This window comes from Rana temporaria, chromosome 3, assembly GCF_905171775.1.
Source record: "Rana temporaria chromosome 3, aRanTem1.1, whole genome shotgun sequence".
Classification (NCBI taxonomy): domain Eukaryota; kingdom Metazoa; phylum Chordata; class Amphibia; order Anura; family Ranidae; genus Rana; species Rana temporaria.
Window position 1 is genome coordinate 137189701 of NC_053491.1, and position 21045 is coordinate 137210745.

Genomic DNA, 21045 nt, shown 5'->3' on the forward strand with positions numbered 1-21045 from the left:
TTATAAATATATTTTTTATTATTTATTACCAGAGTAGTTCTCATATATTTATTTCTAAAAGGAGGCATTACTCCTCTTATTAAAGTGATATTATACCCTCAGTTTTTTAATCACTTTCAGTAGATAATTTATTGAATATGCAGCTTCTTTATATTTTAATCCTTGCCTATGGAACATTTAAGCTGGTGTCATGACTTCTACTCCAAAGTTTCCTGTTTCAGGGTGGCTCCTTTCTCTTTCAGTAACCTATGGAGCTACCCTTACATGCAGGTACTAGAGATGTGTCTCCCTACACTGTGTGCATCAATGGAAACACACAGCCTCATAGCTTAAGACAGCAAGGCACTCCCTTACTCCTCCCTCTTCCTCCATTCTCCAAGCTAACAGACTGGCAGAAGACTGCACTGTCCACTGTTATCTTCCATTTTTTTTTACAAGAAAGAATTAAGAGAAGTAGCACTTAGGGAGCAGGAGCCAGCAGTAGTGAAAGGCACCAGCTTTAAGTGCTGGCATAAAAATATACACAGTATCTCATAAAAGTGACTACACCCCTGTACATATTTTATTATATATTTTCATGTGACAACACTTAAGAAATGACACTGTGCTACAATGTAAAGTAGTGAGTGTACAGCTTGTAAAACAGTGTAAATTAGTTGTCCCCTGAAAATAGCTCAAATAAAACAAGGAGAGGGGCGGCTCTGTGTATGTATCATAAAAACATTTAATAAACAACATATCCACTCACATGGGGAATATAGAGTTGAGTTCAAGATCTGTAGCTGGGCTGAAGAGATGGGATGGGACTGCAATTTACAGCAGATCCATTTTGCTGGCACCACATCAGATCCTAGGCAGGAAAGGGTGGGATGGATGAGCACAGCACAGTCTCCTTTTGGGGCCCAGGTTTGGCATACCACAGTCAGGTGGGGTCAGGAGAGGTCCATCTGGCATGGATATGGGTTCCAAAAGATAAGTGAGGGAGGGCAGACGTCAGAGCTAGTGGCTGGCCACGCTGTGGCTGGCAAAAGTCGTCCGGATTCCACAGTGTGGTGGAGAGACACGGCCATGTAATCAGGGGCCAGAACAAGGCTTGGACAGCAAAACAGAGCACAGCGCTGGGCTGTGACATCACAGATGTGCAATGCGTTTCAGAGCTAGCACGCTATTGGTGGAAGAATAACCACGCTCCTTTCTCAAGCATCTTGAAAATAGCTCAACACATTAATATCTAAACCGCTGGCAATAAAAGTGAGTACACCCCTATGTGACAATGTCCAGATTGGGGCCAATTAGCCATTTTTCCTCGCCGGTGTCATGTGACTTGTTAGTGTTACAAGATCCCAGATGTGAATGGGGAGCAGGTGTGTTAAATGTGTTGTGATCGCTCTCTCTCTCATACTGGTCACTGGAAGTTCAACATGGCACCTCATGGCAAAAAACTCTGAAGATCTGCAAAAAAGAACTGCAGAACTACATAAAGATGGCCAAGGCTATAAGAAGATTGCCAAGACCCTGAAACTGAGCTGCAGCACAGTGGTGAAGACCATACAGCGGCTTAACAGGACAGGTTCCACTCAGAACAGGCCTCGCCATGGTCGACCAAAGAAGTTGAGTGCACGTTCTCGGTGTCATATACAGAGGTTGTCTTTGGGAAATAAAGTACGAGTGCTGCCAGCATTGCTGCAAAGGTTGAAGGGGTGGGGGTCAGCCTGTCAGTGCTCAGACCATACGCCGCTCACTACATAAAATTGGTCTGCATGGCTGTCATCCCAGAAGGAAGCCTCTTCTAAAGATGATGCACAAAAAAGCCTGCAAACAGTTTGATGAAGACAAGCAGACTAAGTACATGGATTACTGGAACTATGTCCTATGGTCCGATGAGACCATGATAAACGTATTTGGTTCAGATGGTGTCAAGCGTGTGTGGCGGCAACCAGGTGAGGAGTACAAAGACAAGTGTGTCTACAGTCAAGCATGGTGGTGGGAGTGTCATGGTCTTGGCAGGCCCGTCGCTACAGGACAGGCAAAACAAACAATTGCTTGGGGCCCCGAGCTGGCCTGGGGCCCCCAACTTCCCCTTCCCAGGATGTAGCCAAGCTCCTCTTCCTTCCACCTGGAGTCCTGTCAGTCCGGCCGGGTACCACGCATGGTACAGAAGATTTAGTTTCCTGTTCCCGGCCGGACTGACAGGAAGTGCACTATGTGATAGGGGACTGGAGAAGAAGCAGGGGGAAGAGGAGCTCGCCCACGCTACAGCGGCAGCCTACAGGGAAGAAGGGGAGGTAAGAATAGAAAAAAAATTTAGTGTAGCGCTAACGTAGGCTTTGCATGCGTGGGGTGCATGGGGGCCCCCATTTTGCTTGGGGCCCCCAAATTCCTTCAAATGGTCATGGGTCTGGGGCTGCATGAGTGCTGCCAGCACTGGGGAGCTACAGTTCATTGAGGGAACCATGAATGCAAACCTGTACTGTGACATACTGAAGCAGAGCATGATCCCCTCCCTTCGGAGACTGGGCCGCAGGGCAGTATTTCAAAATTATAACGACCCCAAACACGCCTCCAAGATGAAAGTGGATGAGTGCAAGGTTGCTAACATCCACCAGCTCCATGATGTCATCATGGAGGAATGGAAGAGGACTCCAGTGGCAACCTGTGAAGTTTTGGTGAACTCCATGCTTAAGAGGGTTAAGGCAGTGCTGGAAAATAATGGTGGCCACACAAAATATTGACACTTTTGGCCCGATTTGGACATTTTCACTTAGGGGTGTACTCACTTTTGTTTCCAGAAGTTTAGACATTAATGGCCGTGTTGAGTTATTTTGAGGGGACACCAAATTTACACCGTTATACAAGCTGTACACTCACTACTTTACATTATTGCAAAGTGTAATTTCTTCAGTTTTGTCACATGAAAAAGATTTAATAAAATATTTACAAAAATGTGAGGGGTGTACTCACTTTTATGAACTATATATATGTGTGTGTGTGTGTGTGTGTGTGTGTGTAAAATCAATAAACAATTATGTAAAACAAGAGTTTGCAACTTTTGCAATATTGAAGCAGTCAACAATCTCAAAAAAAGGAAAACGAAAAATGGAAACTTATTTAATTTCTCAACACTGTTCATTTATACTTCTGGTATATGTATACAATATTCCATATTTATCTTGGACATTAATAAGCGGCAGATTCTAATTTTACAAAGGACATAAGTATGGTATGTTGTTTTTAAAAAAGCTTTAAAGGAAGACTGTTAACATTTGATCTATTGTGCCATGTTGCATGCAGAAATGCATATGAAGCAATGTTCGAGATCTCCAGTATTAGATCAGGGGGCACTGGATTAAAAAGTGGAGTGATCTTAGAATTATTTAGACATTCTAAGACTTCTTCACTTAAATCACGTTGTCTTCATTTACCTCTCTCTTAGGAGGTAATTTAACAAATGCATGCTTGCTTGCAGTTCTAATATTATGTCATGATTCACCCAATTAACATTTCCTTTTTGAACACTTGTGTATTTTCATGGATGGGTCCACTAATTGTGAATTTATAAACCACAGTCTGGAATGAAAGTAATGCTATGAAGAAGCTGCGATGAAGAGTCAAAAGATAGCATGACGCTAATTGAAAAAACATTGCAATGCAGTGCATTGCACATGCAGTAGTAAGATCGCAATTGTAGACACATTCTTGTGTATATGTTTACTTATTACCTATATTTATAAAAAGTAGTAATTCTATTAGTCTCATAGTTCTAGGATAGAATATATGGGACTTCAGATAACATGACTGAGCTCAATATTATGCTTAGGTGCATTTCTCTTGACTGCATTTTATAGATTTGCTGGTTATATGCAGTAAGACAAATGCTATTGACTGTACTGGAACTGTTCTGGATTAGTAGCAAAAGCAGCTTATTGTCATTATGCCACAGTGTAAAAGGAGACTTTAATTAAACTGTTTGGAAATATCCCTTTGTATGCTAGTGAACTTTACCGTTGTGGTTTCTAATTGCTAGTTGAACTTTTAAATATAGTGAGATAGTATAGTGTCATTATGTATACGCAAACTCAATAAATATTGATAAGTTACATAAGTGCTGTAAAGCCAGCTGCTAATTCTCCATTACGAAGCTCTGAGTATAGACATGCTCTTTTTTAGATATCACAAGGCAAGATATGAAATTGTCCATATTAGAGAAAAGACAACTTTTCAGCTTGTTTAATGTGTACCCCAGAAAATGCTTTAGGCACACACTTGTTATATAAAATATCCCTGTAGTAGTTTGGTCGAATTTTTGGGGGTCTGTTTAAAACATGTGTACATTTGGATGGAACTGGCAACACATATAGGTAGTTTTAGGAGTTCTTTACATAAACTAAAATTATTCTCCAGGCAAGTTGAGGGCTTCATTTGGAATCTTTAAAAATAGTTATTTTATTATTCTCAACCAACATTACAGTGTTAAAAATTATATTGTTATAAATAGGTAAAATTCCAAGCCATATCAGGTTCTTTTTAAATCCATGAATATATGGCCCTGATATGGCTCAATTTTTAAAGATTAAACATGAAGGGGCAGATCCACAAAAGAATTACGCCGACGTATCAATAGATACGCTGGCGTAATTTTAAATTTCCTGCGTTGTATCTTTGTTTTGTATCTTCAAAACAAGATACGACGGCATTTCAGGTCGATCCGACAGGCGTACGTCTTAGTACGCCGTCGGATATTAAGTGAATTTTTTCCGCCGGCCGCTAGGTGGCGTTTTCATCGAATTCCGCGTCGAGTATGCAAATTAGCTAGTTACGGCGATCCACGAACGTACGTCCGGCCGGCGCATTTTTTTACGTCGTTTGCGTTCGGCTTTTTTCGGCGTATAGTTAAACTTGCTATATGGTGGCGTACTCAATGTTAAGTATGGCCGTCGTTCCCGCGTCAAAATTTGAATTTTTTTACGTTGTTTGCGTAAGTCGTTTGCGAATAGGGATTTGCGTAGAATGACGTCACCGTCGGAAGCATTGGCTTGTTCCGGTTTAATTTCGAGCATGCGCACTGGGATAACCCCACGGACGGCGCATACGCCATTAAAAAAAACGTTGTTTGCGTCGGGTCACAACGTATTTACATAAAACACGCCCCCATCACAGCCATTTGAATAGCGCGCCCTTACGCCGCCAAAGATACACTACGCCGCTGTAACTGAAGGGGCAAATTCTTTGAGGATTCAAAAAAAAATAAGTTACGGCGGCGTAGTGTATCTTAGATACGCTGTGCCCGGCAGAGAAAAGCGCCGAGGTATGTGGATCTGCCCCGAAGTCTATACTGTAGGACATCTTGAATGGAGACTAGAATTGGCCTGCACTCCAACTATACAGTAGAGTAGATTATATAAATTAAAATGTACCAGGGGTAATAGCCACACGTGATCATATAGGGGTGCAAAGATTAACTAAGTTTAAGGGCCTTTAGGGTGGGAAATTTAAAACGATTTTAGTATCAAATATTAAGCATTCTTTTTTTTTTCTTTGATTCTGCAAAAGATTTAGCTCTTCTAAATCAACATTTGAAGTATACTTGCATAATATTCTGTAGTAATCTTGCCAGCATGGTATATTATACCTCTAGCCATTAAAGCCAGAGGGGCATTCATATGAAAATTGCTACCCAAATTGTTTGAGAGAATAGATATTCATAAGAACATTCAGATGCATATGGAACCATACAATTAAATTATTCAACCACATGAATGTTTTTTATGAAATTATTCCAAACGAATGGCAAATCAAAGTTTTTTTTTTTTTTTAGGAATCTGTGTTAAGAAAGATCTTCCAAAAAATCCCATTATATCAATCAGCCGGGTTGTAGTGGAGGGTGGCACAAACACAAGAGGTATATATATATATATATATATATATATATATATATATATATATATATATATATATATATAGGCAGTTATGCAGTTATGCCCTCTGTATAAAAAATAACTATGGAGTATTTTTCAGTTTACAAAATAGGTGCAAAGTTAGAAACAATAATGCAAAACAGGTCAGGAATGGCAAAAAAACAGCAATGCATTGCAGGATAATGAAAGCTGCCTCTTCACAGCAACGTCTCTGTGACTCAATCAGGGTAAAATAGCTGTATGTATGGCTGAATAGAATAGTCACATTTAGGACTATATAACAAAAGAGAGTCAAGCTAAGAATCACTACTTATAGTACAGCACAGCAGTTAAAGGACACAAACGTTATGCTCATAGTCAGATTCCCTCACATTGAAGTCCAAGTACACTTAAGAGTAAATAGCTATTTTGTAGAAGCTATATGCTATTAGGCTCTAACCCAGATGCCTGTAGGCTGGTTCTGACAGTGAATGGCCTCTCATCTGGCTGCAGATCACTTGCTTAGCTACCTCTGCCTTATCAGGTGGGTTCTTTGTGGAATGCTGAGGGAAGGAAACAGAAAAATGTATCTTTACTTGTCATATTCAGGAAACCAGGGAGTTGTGGAAAAATGCCCACTCCGTTCAGGACTTTGTATCGCTGAGTTTACAGACCGCATAAATATATACGGTTCTCTGAACCACTAATTTGTGTAGTAGGTGTGCTAGATGGGATGTATTAACAATTAAATAGACACAAATAAAGCAAGACTTCCCATCTAGTAGTGGCCATAAAATTGATAACTTGTTTTGTTTGTACTGTAGCAATGTCAATTTATTGACTTTAATATGTTCCAAGAAAATTTTCACCACTGTGATGACTGAACACTGTGGTAAGGGAGAAGTATAGGAGGCAACTATTTATACAAAGGTGAATGACAGAAGGGGTCAATTGCACAATTAAAATCTGGATTGTAAATCCAGATGCTTTTATGCCACTCTCTCTAAATAAATCAGGGTAGCAAACATTTTATATTAGCTGGCTTTTTACGTTAGACTGGAGTTCTTCTTTATAAAAAAATAAAATAAAGAATCTTTACAAATCCCCCTGCACATTAAAAAAATGTTTTTTTTTATAAAGTTTCATTGAGACCATCCATGAAAACTGCAATATAAAAACACTATAAGAAAGAACTAAAAATAGGTTTGTTTTTTAAAGTATTATTAGGCAATAATGTCTAAAATATTTGTTAATGGTCCACTAACTGTATCAAGCACTAATTGCATGCTGATATTTAAAAATCAGTTATCTGTAGCATCATATATGTTTTTATAAAGAAAAACAGTGAAGCAGATACTGTTTTCCCATACTTCTAGCATGCTGTCTATGGAGCACACAGCACTTTGCATGATGACATAGCACAGCAATGTATGTAAGCTTCACGTGCACCCTGGCGCCTGATCATGCCACATTGCTTCAGGCCAACACACAACATGCTATTGGCAGTTTGAATTCCCTCTGTTTTATTTGGGACATCTTTTCCGTATAAATTTGGAAAAGACTTACATAACTTTCCTAGCAGTGGTCCATTTATATTCTGGTTACTACATATATTTTTTATTCCTTACAAAACCTTTATAAATGTTGCTTTGCAAAAGTAATTACTTTAGCAGGTCCAAAAACTATAAAGTGACCTATTAATTAGAGAAAAATTATGATTTAATGGTGATAAAGTACATGTTTACGCGGAGACAATGCTCAGCTGCTTAAGGTAGTAAATATTTTATTTAATTAAAGTAAAAAAAGCAGGTCTCCACAGTATTTCATATAAGGTTAATGGTTACACCTCAGCACCTTTTTCTAATATAAGTATATAAACAAATGATACCTCCAGCAACAGGCTCGATTCCATTGACTTTGCCTGGTACAGTATAAAAGAAAGTTCAAAAAAGACTTGCTTGTGGCACAACTGCCTGCTAAGTGAAGTTAATGGCTTAGCCATAATCTTATAGAGAAATTAAATAAAAAATAGGTGCTACTGCACACTACCCACTTGGGAAATGAAGAGAATCCACGAAGATATATGACATGTCCTCCCTTTGTCTTGTATGTACAAATGGCCATTTACACACATTTCTCCTTTTGTGTCTCCTGGAGTGGCAGCTTTTGCACAACAAGACCAGCATATTAATGAAATTTCACGTAATTTTTCATGTGTGCTTAGAGGTAAGGTACGTGATGTGAATGACATGTCATACTACGCTTCATTCAGGTATCTGTGCCAGCAGAATTCTTCTAAGCAAAGTTCAGACCAAGAGGCATGTGGTTTCATATATAAAAAGCATTATGGGTTTCCACTCTTCCCTAACAACTAGGAAGTTGTGATTATAATCCTGCTACACACTGTCTATAAGTGGGTGGAGGGAGATCCTATAAAAGCTCACTACTACAGTGGACAAGTGGCCCATGGAAGGGAAAAGGAAAGGGACCCAACTGTTCACAGGGTAGATTTTGAGGTAGTGCTGTTGTACAAACATTGAAAAGAATACCAACCCCAATGAACTGGGAGCAGTGTTAATCTTTTAGTTAATAAATCTGAATTGTTCTCAATTTTTAATAAAGTTGTGAACAGTTTGCCATTTAAAAACTGGAGCTGCATACAGCTGAGAAGGTTCCAAAGCATCTGAGCATTGGCATCCTATTTTATTGCAAAGTAATTTCTCTATCACTAAGTAGAAGTTCTCCTATTCTCAGTACTCTGCACTGACAATCCCTCTGGAATTCTTCCATTAAGATAGTTCTGTTAACGCTTCATGACTCAGAGGTAATTCAGACAAAGACTATTGATCATCAGCCTTTGAGTCTTGTCTCCATCATATCACCCAGCAATCGTTCAATGGCTTCTACTATTGATTGTCCTCTTTGCCACATGCAGGCTTCCAAGCTTTTTATATTGGTCTCAGCTTTCAGAAGATTTGTTCAGTTGGTAAGTTACATGTGTCTCTTTTTGTTACAGCTACATAGAAAATATTACAGCGGAAAGCAAAATAGATGATATTGTAGCAGAATAAATAGTTCTGGGACGTGGCATGGACTGTAATGCCCCATACACACGATCAGGCTTTTGCCTGGCCAAACATGTTCTCTATCTAAACTCCGATGGAATTCCTCGAAAAAAGCTGATGGGGCATACACACGGTCGGAATTTCCGATGGAAAAAGTCCGTCTTGGCTGGGCTTTACCCACACTCAGCCAAGGTGCTACTCAAAAAAAATTAGGGCCAGGAAAAGATGTACAGTTAAAGAACCATGAATAACAATGCTCTCTAAAATATATTATGTTTATCATATTTATATTAGGTGATCATCAGCACCAGAAGTAGTTCACTGCAGCTTGTTATATCAAGTGAATTTACACTGTGGTCCATGGCTTTTCCCCAAAATAATTTTAGCACATATGTTCTCAGTAAAGTCAGAGCCAATAATCTCTGAGTACAACCTGAAGAAGATCGATAAGAATGTCTTACAATTCAGTCAGATATCCAGATCTACTGTGTGTACATAGTAAGGTCTCTCTTACTATATCAACCTTAGGCTGCACGTTAAGCTAGATTTAAGATGTGGAATATCTAATCCTTCAAATAGCAGCACAACAAATTTACTTTTCATTGTAAACAAGTGCTGTGTATATTTTATAATAACAATTATAAAAGGGGAATTCACGCTTTTTAACATGTAATTAGTAGCAATTGGTCCAAGACATTGCAGTGTAAAGATAAGAAATGGGTTTGAATTACTAATTTATTAAAAATATTAGAAATTGCCAATTATTTGAATTAGTAATTTCCAAAGTTTTTAATAATAACGGATACTCAAGGTCCCAGTTGAGATGTGACCCTTTTGTTTTTGTGCTGGTTAATAAATAACAAGTTCAATTATTTTAGAAAAGCATTATTGCAAATACCTACCAACCTATGTGTCACAAATCAACAACTTTCAAAAGTAATCAAAAATATTGTGTGGTGAGCAATTAGTACATTCAACTTACTGCACAAATGAATAAATAAATATTTAAAGCTGAACTCCAGACATTCCTCTAAATCAGGGGTCTCCAAACATTCTAAACAAAGGGCCGGTTTATTGTCCTTCAGACTCTTGGAGGGCCGGACTTTGGTCAGCGGGAGTAAAAATGTTCCTGACATGAGTGGGAGTAAACATCTGGTATAAGGGGGAGGAATAGTGCCCCATTGCTGGTATCATAAGGAGGAATAGTGCCCCATTAATGTTGGCAGTGGGAGAAATGGTGCTCCATTGTCGGTGTCAGATGGCAGAATAGTGTCTTGTATCATTGGGAGGGATAGTGCTCTAAGGGCCGGAAAAGGGCAAGCAAAGGGCCGCATCCGGCCCTCGGGCCGCAGTTTGGAGACCACTGCTCTAAATGCACAAATGGCGGTATGATTATTTCAGATTTTAGGTGCTGAAAGTGGTACCATTATTTTGCATGGAAATTTGGCGTTTTACATTGTAGGCCTGTAATTCTTAGGAATAACTCACTTAAATCTGTCGAAACCAGAGTCTAGTAGACATCCCGGGTATGATGAAGTTTGAAAAACAAAATCATAAATTATAATATAATAAATAATTATAACAAATAATAATGTAATTATACTAAAAAGTATTCAATAATGCAATCAAATCAAAAACACTGAAATTTGCTCAGTTGCAGAATTGTCTCTGTCATTACTTTTATTTTTTATGACAAATTTCCCCACAAATCGCTATCGCTCAATTCTGCAAGTGATTATAATTTATTATCGCTGTTTTCTAGCTGCTCTAAAACCACTTTTGGTTGCTATGGACAATCTACAGTTTGCAGGCAGAAAGAACAGTTTTTATTTTATAAAAGTACATGCAGAACACTGGGCAGACCACTAGGGACAAAGGCGGTGTGTATTTTTTACATACAGTACTGTAATCTATAAGATTACAGTATACTGTATGTAATGTGTTTATCTACTTTTTTTAATTTGGCGCTGTTCTCCGCCCCTGTGCATCGTAACGTTGCAGGGAACGGAGATCGGCGGCACACACGGACACTGTGTAAATCGAGCGAGGACCCCGCTCGCGCACACAGCGGGGATGCATTGCAGGATCCATGGACAAGGTAAGTAACTTTGTCTGTGGCTGCTGCGAGGCGAGCCCGAGTCTGGCTCGGGGATACCGCTTTTGGTAAAGGAATCTTACCCCGAGCCAGACTCGGGAATACCGTCAGGGGGGTTAATAAATACATAGTGCATGCATTTGTGTTTTTTAGATCTACCTAAAGTTTAGATTTATTGTATAGGGTAGCCAAAATATGTAATATTGTAGAAATAATGTTACAATTATTTCTATGTAAATTTCACAGGTGAAACGCAAAAAATTAGAATATCATGCAAAAGTTCATTTATTTCACTAATGCAACTTAAAAGGTGAAACTAATATATGACATAGACTCATTAAATGCAAAGCAAGATCAAGCTGTGATTTGTCATAATTGTGATGATTATGGCTTACAGCTCATGAAAACCCCAAATCCACAATTTCAGAAAATTCGAATATTGTGAAAAGGTGCAATATTCTAGGCTCAAAGTGTTCCATTCTAATCAGCTAATTAAGCCATATCACCTGAGCCTTTAAATTGTCTCTCAGTTTGGTTCAATAGGAATCACAATCATGGGAAAGACTGCTGACCTGACAGTTGTGCAGAAAACCATCACTAACACCCTCCATAAGGAGGGAAAGCTTCAAAAGGTAATTGCAAAATAAGTTGGATGTTCCCTAAGTGCTGTTTCAAAGCACATTAATAGAAAGTTATGTGGAAGGGAGAAGTGTGGAAGAAAATGGTGCACAAGCAGCAGGGATGACCGCAGCCGGGAGAAGATTGTCAGGAAAAGGCCATTCAAAGGTGTTGGGGACTTTCACAAGGAGTGGACTAAGGCTATAGTCAGTGGATCAAGAGCCTCCACACACAGACAGATCCTGGACATGGGCTTCAAATGTCGTATTCCTCTTGTCAAACCACTCCTGATAAACAAACATCAGAAGTGTCTTACCTGGGCTAAAGAAAAACAGACTTGGTCTTGGTCTGTTGCTCAGTGGTCTAAAGTCCTCTTTTCTGATGAGAGCAAATTTTGCATCTCATTTGGAAACCAAGGACACAGAGTATGGAGGAAGAATGGAGAGGCACACACTGCAAGATGTTTGATGTCCAGTGTGAAGTTTCCACAGTCTGTGATGATTTGGGGAGCCACTGTGCTTCATCCTTATTTATTAAGTCCAGGGTCAACGCAGCCGTCTACCAGAAGATTTTGGAACACTTCATGCTTCCTTCCACAGACGAGCTCTATGGGGATGCTGACTTCATTTTCCAGCAGCACCAAAACCTGGTTCAATGACCATGGAATTACTGTGCTTGATTGGCCAGCAAACTCACCTGACCTGAACCCCAAAGAGAATCTATGGGGCATTACCAAGAGTAAGATGAGAGTCGTGAGCCCGAACAATGCAGAAGAGCTGAAGGCCGATATTAAAGCATCCTGGTAACACCTCAGCATTGCCACAGGCTGATAGCTTCCATGCCACGCCGCATTGAGGCAGTAATTGCTGCAAAAGGGGCCCAAACCAAGTACTGAGTACATATGCATGCTTATTCTTTTCAAAGGTCTGATATTGTACTATCCTTGTTTTATTGATTGTATGTAATATTCAAATTTTCTGAGATTTTGGATTTGTGGTTTTCATGAGCTGTAAGCCATAATCATCACAATTATGACAAATCACGGCTTGAACTATATTGCTTTGCATGTAATGAGTCAATCGCATATATTAGTTTCACCTTTTAAGTTGCATTAGTGAAATAAATTAACTTTTGCACAATATACAAATTTTTCGAGTTCCAGCTGTATATGATATATTTTCATACAAAATACTCTGCTGCGAGACAGAGGCATGCAAATACAGTAAAAAAAATTTACACAACACAAAATTACCTCAAATAGCTCAAAGAGTTGACATATAGTATAATGTACTGTATGTACCTGGATACACAATGGTTACTGCGATTCAGCCACAAAGAGGATAATTGCATAATGGCATAGGTCTGACGCTGTATGTGACTAATATGCTGTTCTTACAGGTTGCCTTCAGAAAGCAGGATGCTCTAGGGTTGTCATCTTGAACCTTGCTTTGCTATTTACTGAGTCACTAACCAAGAAAAACCATGCAGTCAGTAAAGTGTTGGGACACTAATATACACATATGGGCTCCAAGAAAATGATGACAGCCCTGGAGCCTGTATCTTCAAAAAACAAGACAGAAATGTTAGCTTCCATATTTATATCTGGACAGGTTTTCTTTTACAATATGTGCATCAAAAGACGTGCGACCAAAGCAAGCCCATTGCTATGTGCCCAACAATAGGCTGATGGCCACATTACTAATTTACAGTATATCCATGCAAACATCAACAAATATACAGCGATTCTCTGTCGTTAGATAATGAGAAATCTAATCATCTTGTCTATCTCTCAATTACAAATGTGAATTAATTGAGGACATGTGGTACCTCTATATTATTCTGGCTGCAATTGCACTGTCACTGAACTTTTTTAGCTAAGTTATACTTCCTAATACTATCAACTTAATTTCTAAAATGCTTGGCATGAAAAACAGTCAGATAAAATGAACTCCTAAAATTTCTGCATAAAAGCAATTTGGGATCTCAGATATAACTTGTCCAATTTTATGAAGCAACAGCTTCGTAAATTCGACAGGTTGAATCTGAGATCCCAAATGTCCTGGCTATTGCATCGCTATGGGTAAAAACTAGTCAAGGACATAACTGCATATTAAATGTGTTTTAAAAACGCATTTGTACTGCATAATAAATATGCAAAAGCTGGAGTAGTGCAGAGGCTTGAAATGTTTGAGTTGACAGTAAGGCCCCAGTGCTTGAGACAGGGTGACCTTTCAATATACTCACACCAGTATACCACAAGAATAATGCTGGAGCTCATTTACTTATTACATGCAAACAGCTATAATCCATACTATGGATTATACAGATTTCCTTTGGTCTATTCATTAGTGAAGAATATAACATTTATATACTATCTATAAGCACATTTTTACAATTTTAGGCAAAGTCTTCCTGCAACAGAGCATATGTTTAAGTAAAAGGATGTAGCTCTATTCAAGTAAATAGGGGGTATTCTATGCATGCCAGAGCCATTATTATCATTATTTAACAGGAATCATCTCACATAACAGCTATGTCATACCAGGGCATCAGTTTAAAAAAAAGGAGGCATGCAGAAGGTGCTTTCCTACATAGCAATCGATCAGGTATTAGCTTTAGCAAGCAAATAGAATCTGGTTATGGTAGAGCAAACAATTTACTGTCATTTTGTCTTCTATTGCATACTTAACCACTAATAATTCAGAGCTAAAATAGGTCATGGGCGGTCTATACATTACTTGTGGCTGATCATTCACTGCAACAGCCATAATCCGTGACTTATTTAAATAGATATTCTTATGCTGATGCAAAAAATCATAAGTGTATCTCTGCAATATAATTGGAATATACAGTATTTCCTGCAAAAAAAAAATAACCTTTCTCCTTGTTGAGTTTATATTTGGACCACTGCTTTTTGAATTAGCCCACTTTAGCCCCTTGCCACCACCCAGAGTGATTCTACTTTACACTTTACACTTTACATGGGACCCGATTGAAACGCAAAAAAATTATATCTGTTATATAGGATGATGGAATTTTATGGATAAATTACAAATTTGTATAATACAACAACATAGTGAATATAGTGAAATGTGGAAAACGGCGACAATAATAATGAAAATTAAAAATTATCAATAAAAAATTGCAGCTCCAAAAATTAGTGAGTGACTAATACAACTGTGAAAGAAAGGTAAAAAAGGGCGCAACAAGTGTAAATAATGTCCATATAAACACCAATAAATTAAAAAAAAAGTTAAAATAATTGCAAATGTAGAACTGGTAGCGAGATTGCTGTGTTCCAGATTTAAGCTCCAACCACCATGCTCTCAGAAAGTGCAACATGCATATTAAAGTGCTTCACCCGAAGTGACAATCAAAATGCACTCACCAGATGTAAGCGGCCATAATTGACTTTCAGACATATAAAGATTCTCTCAGGATCCTTCTTAATACAATCTCTCCCAAATAGGATCAATTCCCAATAAATCCAACACAGATGGCTCCTTAGTGAAAAAACAGTGTGTTCCAATCATTCAATCTGGAAAAATTCAAAACGGCTCCACCGTAATCAGCCACAAAAACGGGGATAGTGTAATACTGTTTCTATATAAAAGCTTTGCAGGGTAAAACAGTGCATACAGGCAAGTACACACACAGCTATGAATGAAGACAGCGGCCGTGTTTTTCACAGTGAGCAATATACACCCCGGCAGGCATCTAAGCTGTTTAAAACTTACAAACACATCGCTCTAGTGTGAAGGCGTGCTGTGTCAAATCTCTTTGAGATTTGACACAGCACATCTTCACACTAGAGCGATGTGTTTGTAAATTATGGCTGCTTAAATCTGGTGAGCGCATTTTGATTGTCACTTTGGGTGAAGCACTTTAATATGCACGTTGCACTTTCTGAGAGCACGATGGTTGGAGCTTAAATCTGGAACACAGCAATCTCGCTTCCAGTTCTACATTTGCAATTATTTGAACTTTTATTTTTTTATTTTTTATTTATTAAATAATTTATTGGTGTTTATATGGACATTATTTAGACTTGTTGCACCATTTTTTTTCCTTTATTTCACAACAACATAGTGCTCCCCTTCTTCCTTTCAGTTCAGATATATATATATATATATATATATATATAATATATATATATTCACTGGGTGTTTTCTTATTAGAAAAATACAAATGAACACTCTGGCAGTTTGTTTACACAACCTTGACCTGAGATCTGTTTGTACAGAAGTGATAAAACCAACTTCAGCGCTGGCAAAAGGATACTTTTAAAGCCACACACTGGCCATTGGGGGATAGGTCTTACAGATAATAACAGGTGAGAGTTCTTGAGATGGTCAACTTCCATCATCATCAGAGTCCATTTTGGCTTTTCTTCCGGAATGGAAACCACAAGTAATGAACGGCTCTTGTCCTCCTGTGAAGAAAAGTGGCTAAAGATTTTTTAAATATCATCGGTGTTCATAACAAGAACTTCTCCATGTTTATGTCCCATACACTGTTGAACTATCAAAATGAAATACAACCGCTAAAAGACCCCCTAGTGAAGTAGTTAAAAGGTTTGTTTTACCTATTGATTTGATATTGAGTTCCATTAGAGCTTGTCAGGCTCAGGCATTTACGTAGATAAAGACGAATGCTATACATGTGCATGTTGGAATGGAAATTTCAGAGATTTCAGCACAACCTGTGTGTTCCTTGGTTAAAAAATATTCTGTAGCGTAACTTAGCAATAGTGAAACGTTAGAAATCAATTACATTCCATGTAAGTGGGCACCAGAAATGTGCCCCTTATGCCATTCTTGTGCTACGTAGCATTTCTAGTTCCTAATTGCTCTCCCTGTTCAGTATAGAGGTGCAATGACACTGATATCTAGTGTGGAGGATAGAAGCAGTGAGGTGGCTTAGGAAGCCACAAAACTGAGGCAACCCCATACATTTTTTTTTTAACCAGCAGGTTGAAAAAAAAACTGACCTGATCATCATATAGCCTGCAGCAGTAATCAGCTAAAGTCTGTTAGACCACAGTGGCTATACATGGATTGAAATTCAGTCACCATTTCGATCCATGTATGGCCAACTTACAGTAGATTAGAAATATGTTTTAGCTAATTAGTAACTGTGCGTGTCACCTGTCTTGTTTTACAGTATGAAAAAATTGTATAGGTCACAAGATTACATCCACATAATACCAATTCTTTATCAACTTTAGCAGGTCCCATATATGTATTCCAATTGTGAATATAGCAGTTTTGATTTAAGTTGACTTGTGTTGTCATTTGAATAGATTTTTTGCTAAATATATGCAAAGCAATTTTATAATATATTTACATAGTTACATAGTTAGTCAGGTTGAAAAAAGACACAAGTCCATCCATTTCAACCATAAAAAAAATATATATATATTGTACAATCCCATATACCCAATTCTATACCCACAGTTGATCCAGAGGAAGGCACAAAAAAAAACAGCAGAGCATGATCTAATTTGCTACAGCAGGGGAAAAAAATCCTTCCTAATCCCCCGAGAGGCAATCAGATTTTCCTCAGATCAACTTTACCTATAAATGTCAGTACCCAGTTATATTATGTACATTCAGGAAAGTTTTCAGGCCTTTCGTAAAGCAATCTACTGAGCTGGCCAGAACCACTTCTGGAGGGAGTCTGTTCCACATTTTCACAGCTCTAACTGTAAAGAAACCTTTCCGTTATGGAGGTGAAATCTCTTTTCCTCTAGACGTAAAGAGTGCCCCCTTGTCTTTTTTGTTGACCGTAAAGTGAATAACTCAACACCAAGTTCACCATATGGACCCCTGGTATATTTGTACATGTTGATCATATCCCCCCCTTATTCTCCCCTTCTGAAGAGTGAATAAATGCAGTTCCTCCCATCTTTCCTCATAGCTGAGTTCCTCCATGCCTCTTATCAGTTTGGTTGCCCTTCTTTGCACTTTCTCCAGTTCCCCGATATCCTTTTTGAGAACTGGGGCCCAAAACTGAACTGCATATTCCAGATGAGGTCATACTAATGATTTGTACAGGGGCAAAATTATATCTCCCTTTTGTTAAACAAAATTAGACATAATACCATATGCTAGCCTTCAGAGAAATCAGGTGTTAAATTTGTTGAACGTAAAACCTGTGCACTTGTTTGCTTATTCTGCCTACAGTGCCGCAAAGGGCTTCATGAGCATATGTGGGTTAATGTTTCACCTATATAACAAAATATAGTATATCTCTATTTGCAATTCAGCTACCGGAGGTTGAAAGTGGGAGTGACTTTTGAATTACTTACCCAGCGAGTAATAACTCTTTCTGTGCAGACACCTATAGTGCAAAGTACAGTGGAACCTTGGTTTATGAGTAACGCGGTTAATGAGCGTTTTGAATAACAAGCAACTTTTTTTTCAATTTTGACACGGTCTGCGAGTGTTGTCTCGCAAAACGAGCAGAATTCAAGCTAATGGGGTTTGCACTACCACATTTGGCCAGATGTGCGGAGGCGTCAGTGACACTCAGAATGGTTCAGAGCCGTTTGGAAATACTCGGAATCACTTGGAAGTACTCCATTCCCGAGTGTTTCTGAACCTTTCTGAGGGTTTCCGAGATCAGCCAAGCTGTCCCCGCGTATTTCCGAGGCTCTCCGGCGCCCCCCTAACCTCTGGCCATATGCAGTATTGCCTGGACTGCCGCACTGCTTAAAACAATGTCTTTATTGTATAAATAAAATCCAAAAGACAACCAAAGCGATGCAGTCAAAATGGAAAAAGGTGGCTGACATGTTTCACATCATGTGATGCTTACTCGTAGCTACAAGTAAGCATCACATGATGTGAAACATGTCAGCCACCTTTTTCCTGTTGTTCACTTCGTTTTGACTGCATCGCTTTGTTTGTTTTTTGGATTTTATTTATACAATAAAGACATTGTTTTAAGGAGTGCGGCAGTCCAGGATTTTCTTCTATCTAATGCACCTGTGCATAGCCAGCACCTTTTTGGTTTAGTGGGACGGAAGCAAAGCCAGGGGATCAGCAGTTTTTAGAGCGGTATCATTTCTCACATGCAGTATTGCATGCCATAGAAATCAATGTGGAACAAATTATCTTTGTTTCCATTGACTTCAATGGGGAAACTCACTTTGATATGTGAGTGCTTTGGATTACAAGAATTCTCCTGGAACGGATTATGCTCATAATCCAAGGTTCCACTGTACTTTTTTTAACCAGTCTATATACTCTGACTAGCTGTGTTGTATGGACCATGTGTAATTTCTCTACTTTCTCTGTACTACATTATCTATTACAAATAATGCTTTTTTACAAAAAAAATGGCAGTAGACACAAATGTAATTATATTACATGTTGTTAGCTGTAACTGTAGTGGTGTAACACAATAAATAAAATTGTTATACTTAATAACTTTATCGGAAAATCTTAATATTACAAATTTTCAAGTGTTGCTACTGTGTTACTTTTAATGGAGACATGGAGATACTTGAACATGAATTATATCTGTTATGATTTTTCTGAAAAAATGAAAATTCAGCTGGTGTGAAGATCTTAACTAGCTAAAGTATATTGAAACCGAAAAAACATAAATGTACTATAATGCAGTTTACCAGTTCTCAGATGTGATTTGTTTTCCTTTTCTTTTGGCTTTGTATAAATTATAGTCCACCGGAAACACCCAGGAATAATGTTGCGGCAGCCTGACAGGTCTTATGTAGCTGAGGACGGACTACCCGTCACATGACCCCGTCCCCCTCTGACGCAAGGGGAAACCTGGGCTTACCCAGTGATGTGACCCCGCCCCCCTCTGATGTAACGCAGGTTTCCCATTGCATCAGAGGGGGACGGGGTCACCTGTCACGTCACTGGGTAAGCCCGGGTTTCCCCTTGCATCAGAGGGGGACGTGACGGGTGGCCCTGTCCTCAGCTACATAAGAAATCTGTCAGGCTGCTGCAACGTTATTCCCAGGGTGTCTCCGGTGAAGACAGGATGCTGTTCCTCACTGCGCTGGACATCATCGCTGGAGCCTGGAGAGGAGATCATCATCGCAGGATACCGACAGCGCTGGAGTGGAGACCAACAGTGGATTACAACCGCTGGAATCTTTTTTTTATTTTTCTTTTTTTTATTTTTAATAAAAGACTTATACCAACTGTGTCTGTGTGTTTTTTTACAATTTTTTTTACTTTCTTTGTGAAATGGTAAGGGTTCAATGTACCCCTTACCAATTCACATAGGGGTGGCCCGGGATCTGAGGGTCCCCTTTGTTAAAGAGGTTTTCCAGATTCCGAAAAGCCCCCCACCCGCAGACCCCCACAACCACCGGGCAAGGGTTGTGGGGATGAGGCCCTTGTCCCCATCAACATGGAGACATGGTGCTTTAAGGGATCACAGACATGTGGCCTGGTACGGTTCAGGAGGGGGGAGGCGCTCTCTCGTCCCCCCTCTTTTCCTGCGGCCTGCCAGGTTGCGTGCTCGGATAAAGGGTCTGGTATGGATTTTTGGGGAAACCCCGAGCCATTTTTTATTTATGCGGAGTTCCCCATAATATCCATACCAGACCTGTAGGGCCTGGTAATTGAATTTGGGGGGACCCACACGCATGGTTTTTTTTTATCAATGACTTTTCTCTGTATTGCCGGGAGCCAACAATTCATTACAGCCGCGAGTACTTTTAACCACTTCTGCCCCAGACCATTTTGCTGGTCAATGACCAGGCCACTTTTTGCGATTCGACACTGCGTCGCTTTAACTGACAATTGCGTGGTCGTGCGACGTGGCTCCCAAACAAAATTGGCGTTCTTTTTTTCCCACAAACAGAGCTTTCTTTTGGTGGTATTTGATCACATCTGCGGTTTTTATTTTTTGCGCTAAACAAAAATAGAGAAAAATTTTGAAAAAAAAAATATATTTTTTTACTTTTTGCTGTAATAAATATCCCCCAAAAATATATAAAAAAATGTTTTCCTCAGTTTAGGCCAATACGTATTATTCTACATTTTTTTCATCAAAAAAATCGTAATAAGCGTTTATTGTTTGGTTTGCGCAAAAGTTATACAAAATAGGGGGTAGTTTATGGCATTTTTATTAATATATTTGTTTTACTAGTAATGGCGGCGATCTGCAATTTTTATCGGTACTGCGACCTTATGGCGACACTTCGGACACTTTGGACACATTTTTGGGACCATTGGCATTTTTATAGCGATCAGTGCTATAAAACTGCATTGATTACTGTAAAAATTTCACTGGCAGGGAAGGGGTTAACACTAGGGGGCGAGAAAGGGGTTAATTATGTTCCCTAGGTGTGTTCTAACTGAAGGGGGGTGAGACTGACTAGGGTAAATGA

The 21045-nt window shown here is 39.0% G+C and overlaps 1 protein-coding gene across 7 annotated transcripts in view; it reads left to right on the plus strand.

Annotated features, from left to right (window-relative positions):
* Window positions 1-21045, plus strand: part of MAGI2 (membrane associated guanylate kinase, WW and PDZ domain containing 2) — a 979417-nt gene that overhangs the window by 950523 nt on the left and 7849 nt on the right. Inside the window, exon 24 of one of the 7 annotated variants that reach the window (XM_040343459.1) lies at window positions 8830-8880. The exons of 5 other annotated variants lie outside the window; for them this stretch is intronic. In XM_040343459.1, coding sequence (XP_040199393.1) covers window positions 8830-8880 — 51 coding nt within the window. Of the gene's footprint in view, window positions 1-8829; window positions 8881-21045 lie in introns of those variants that run through there. One more of the 7 variants, XM_040343462.1, reaches the window with a different exon arrangement.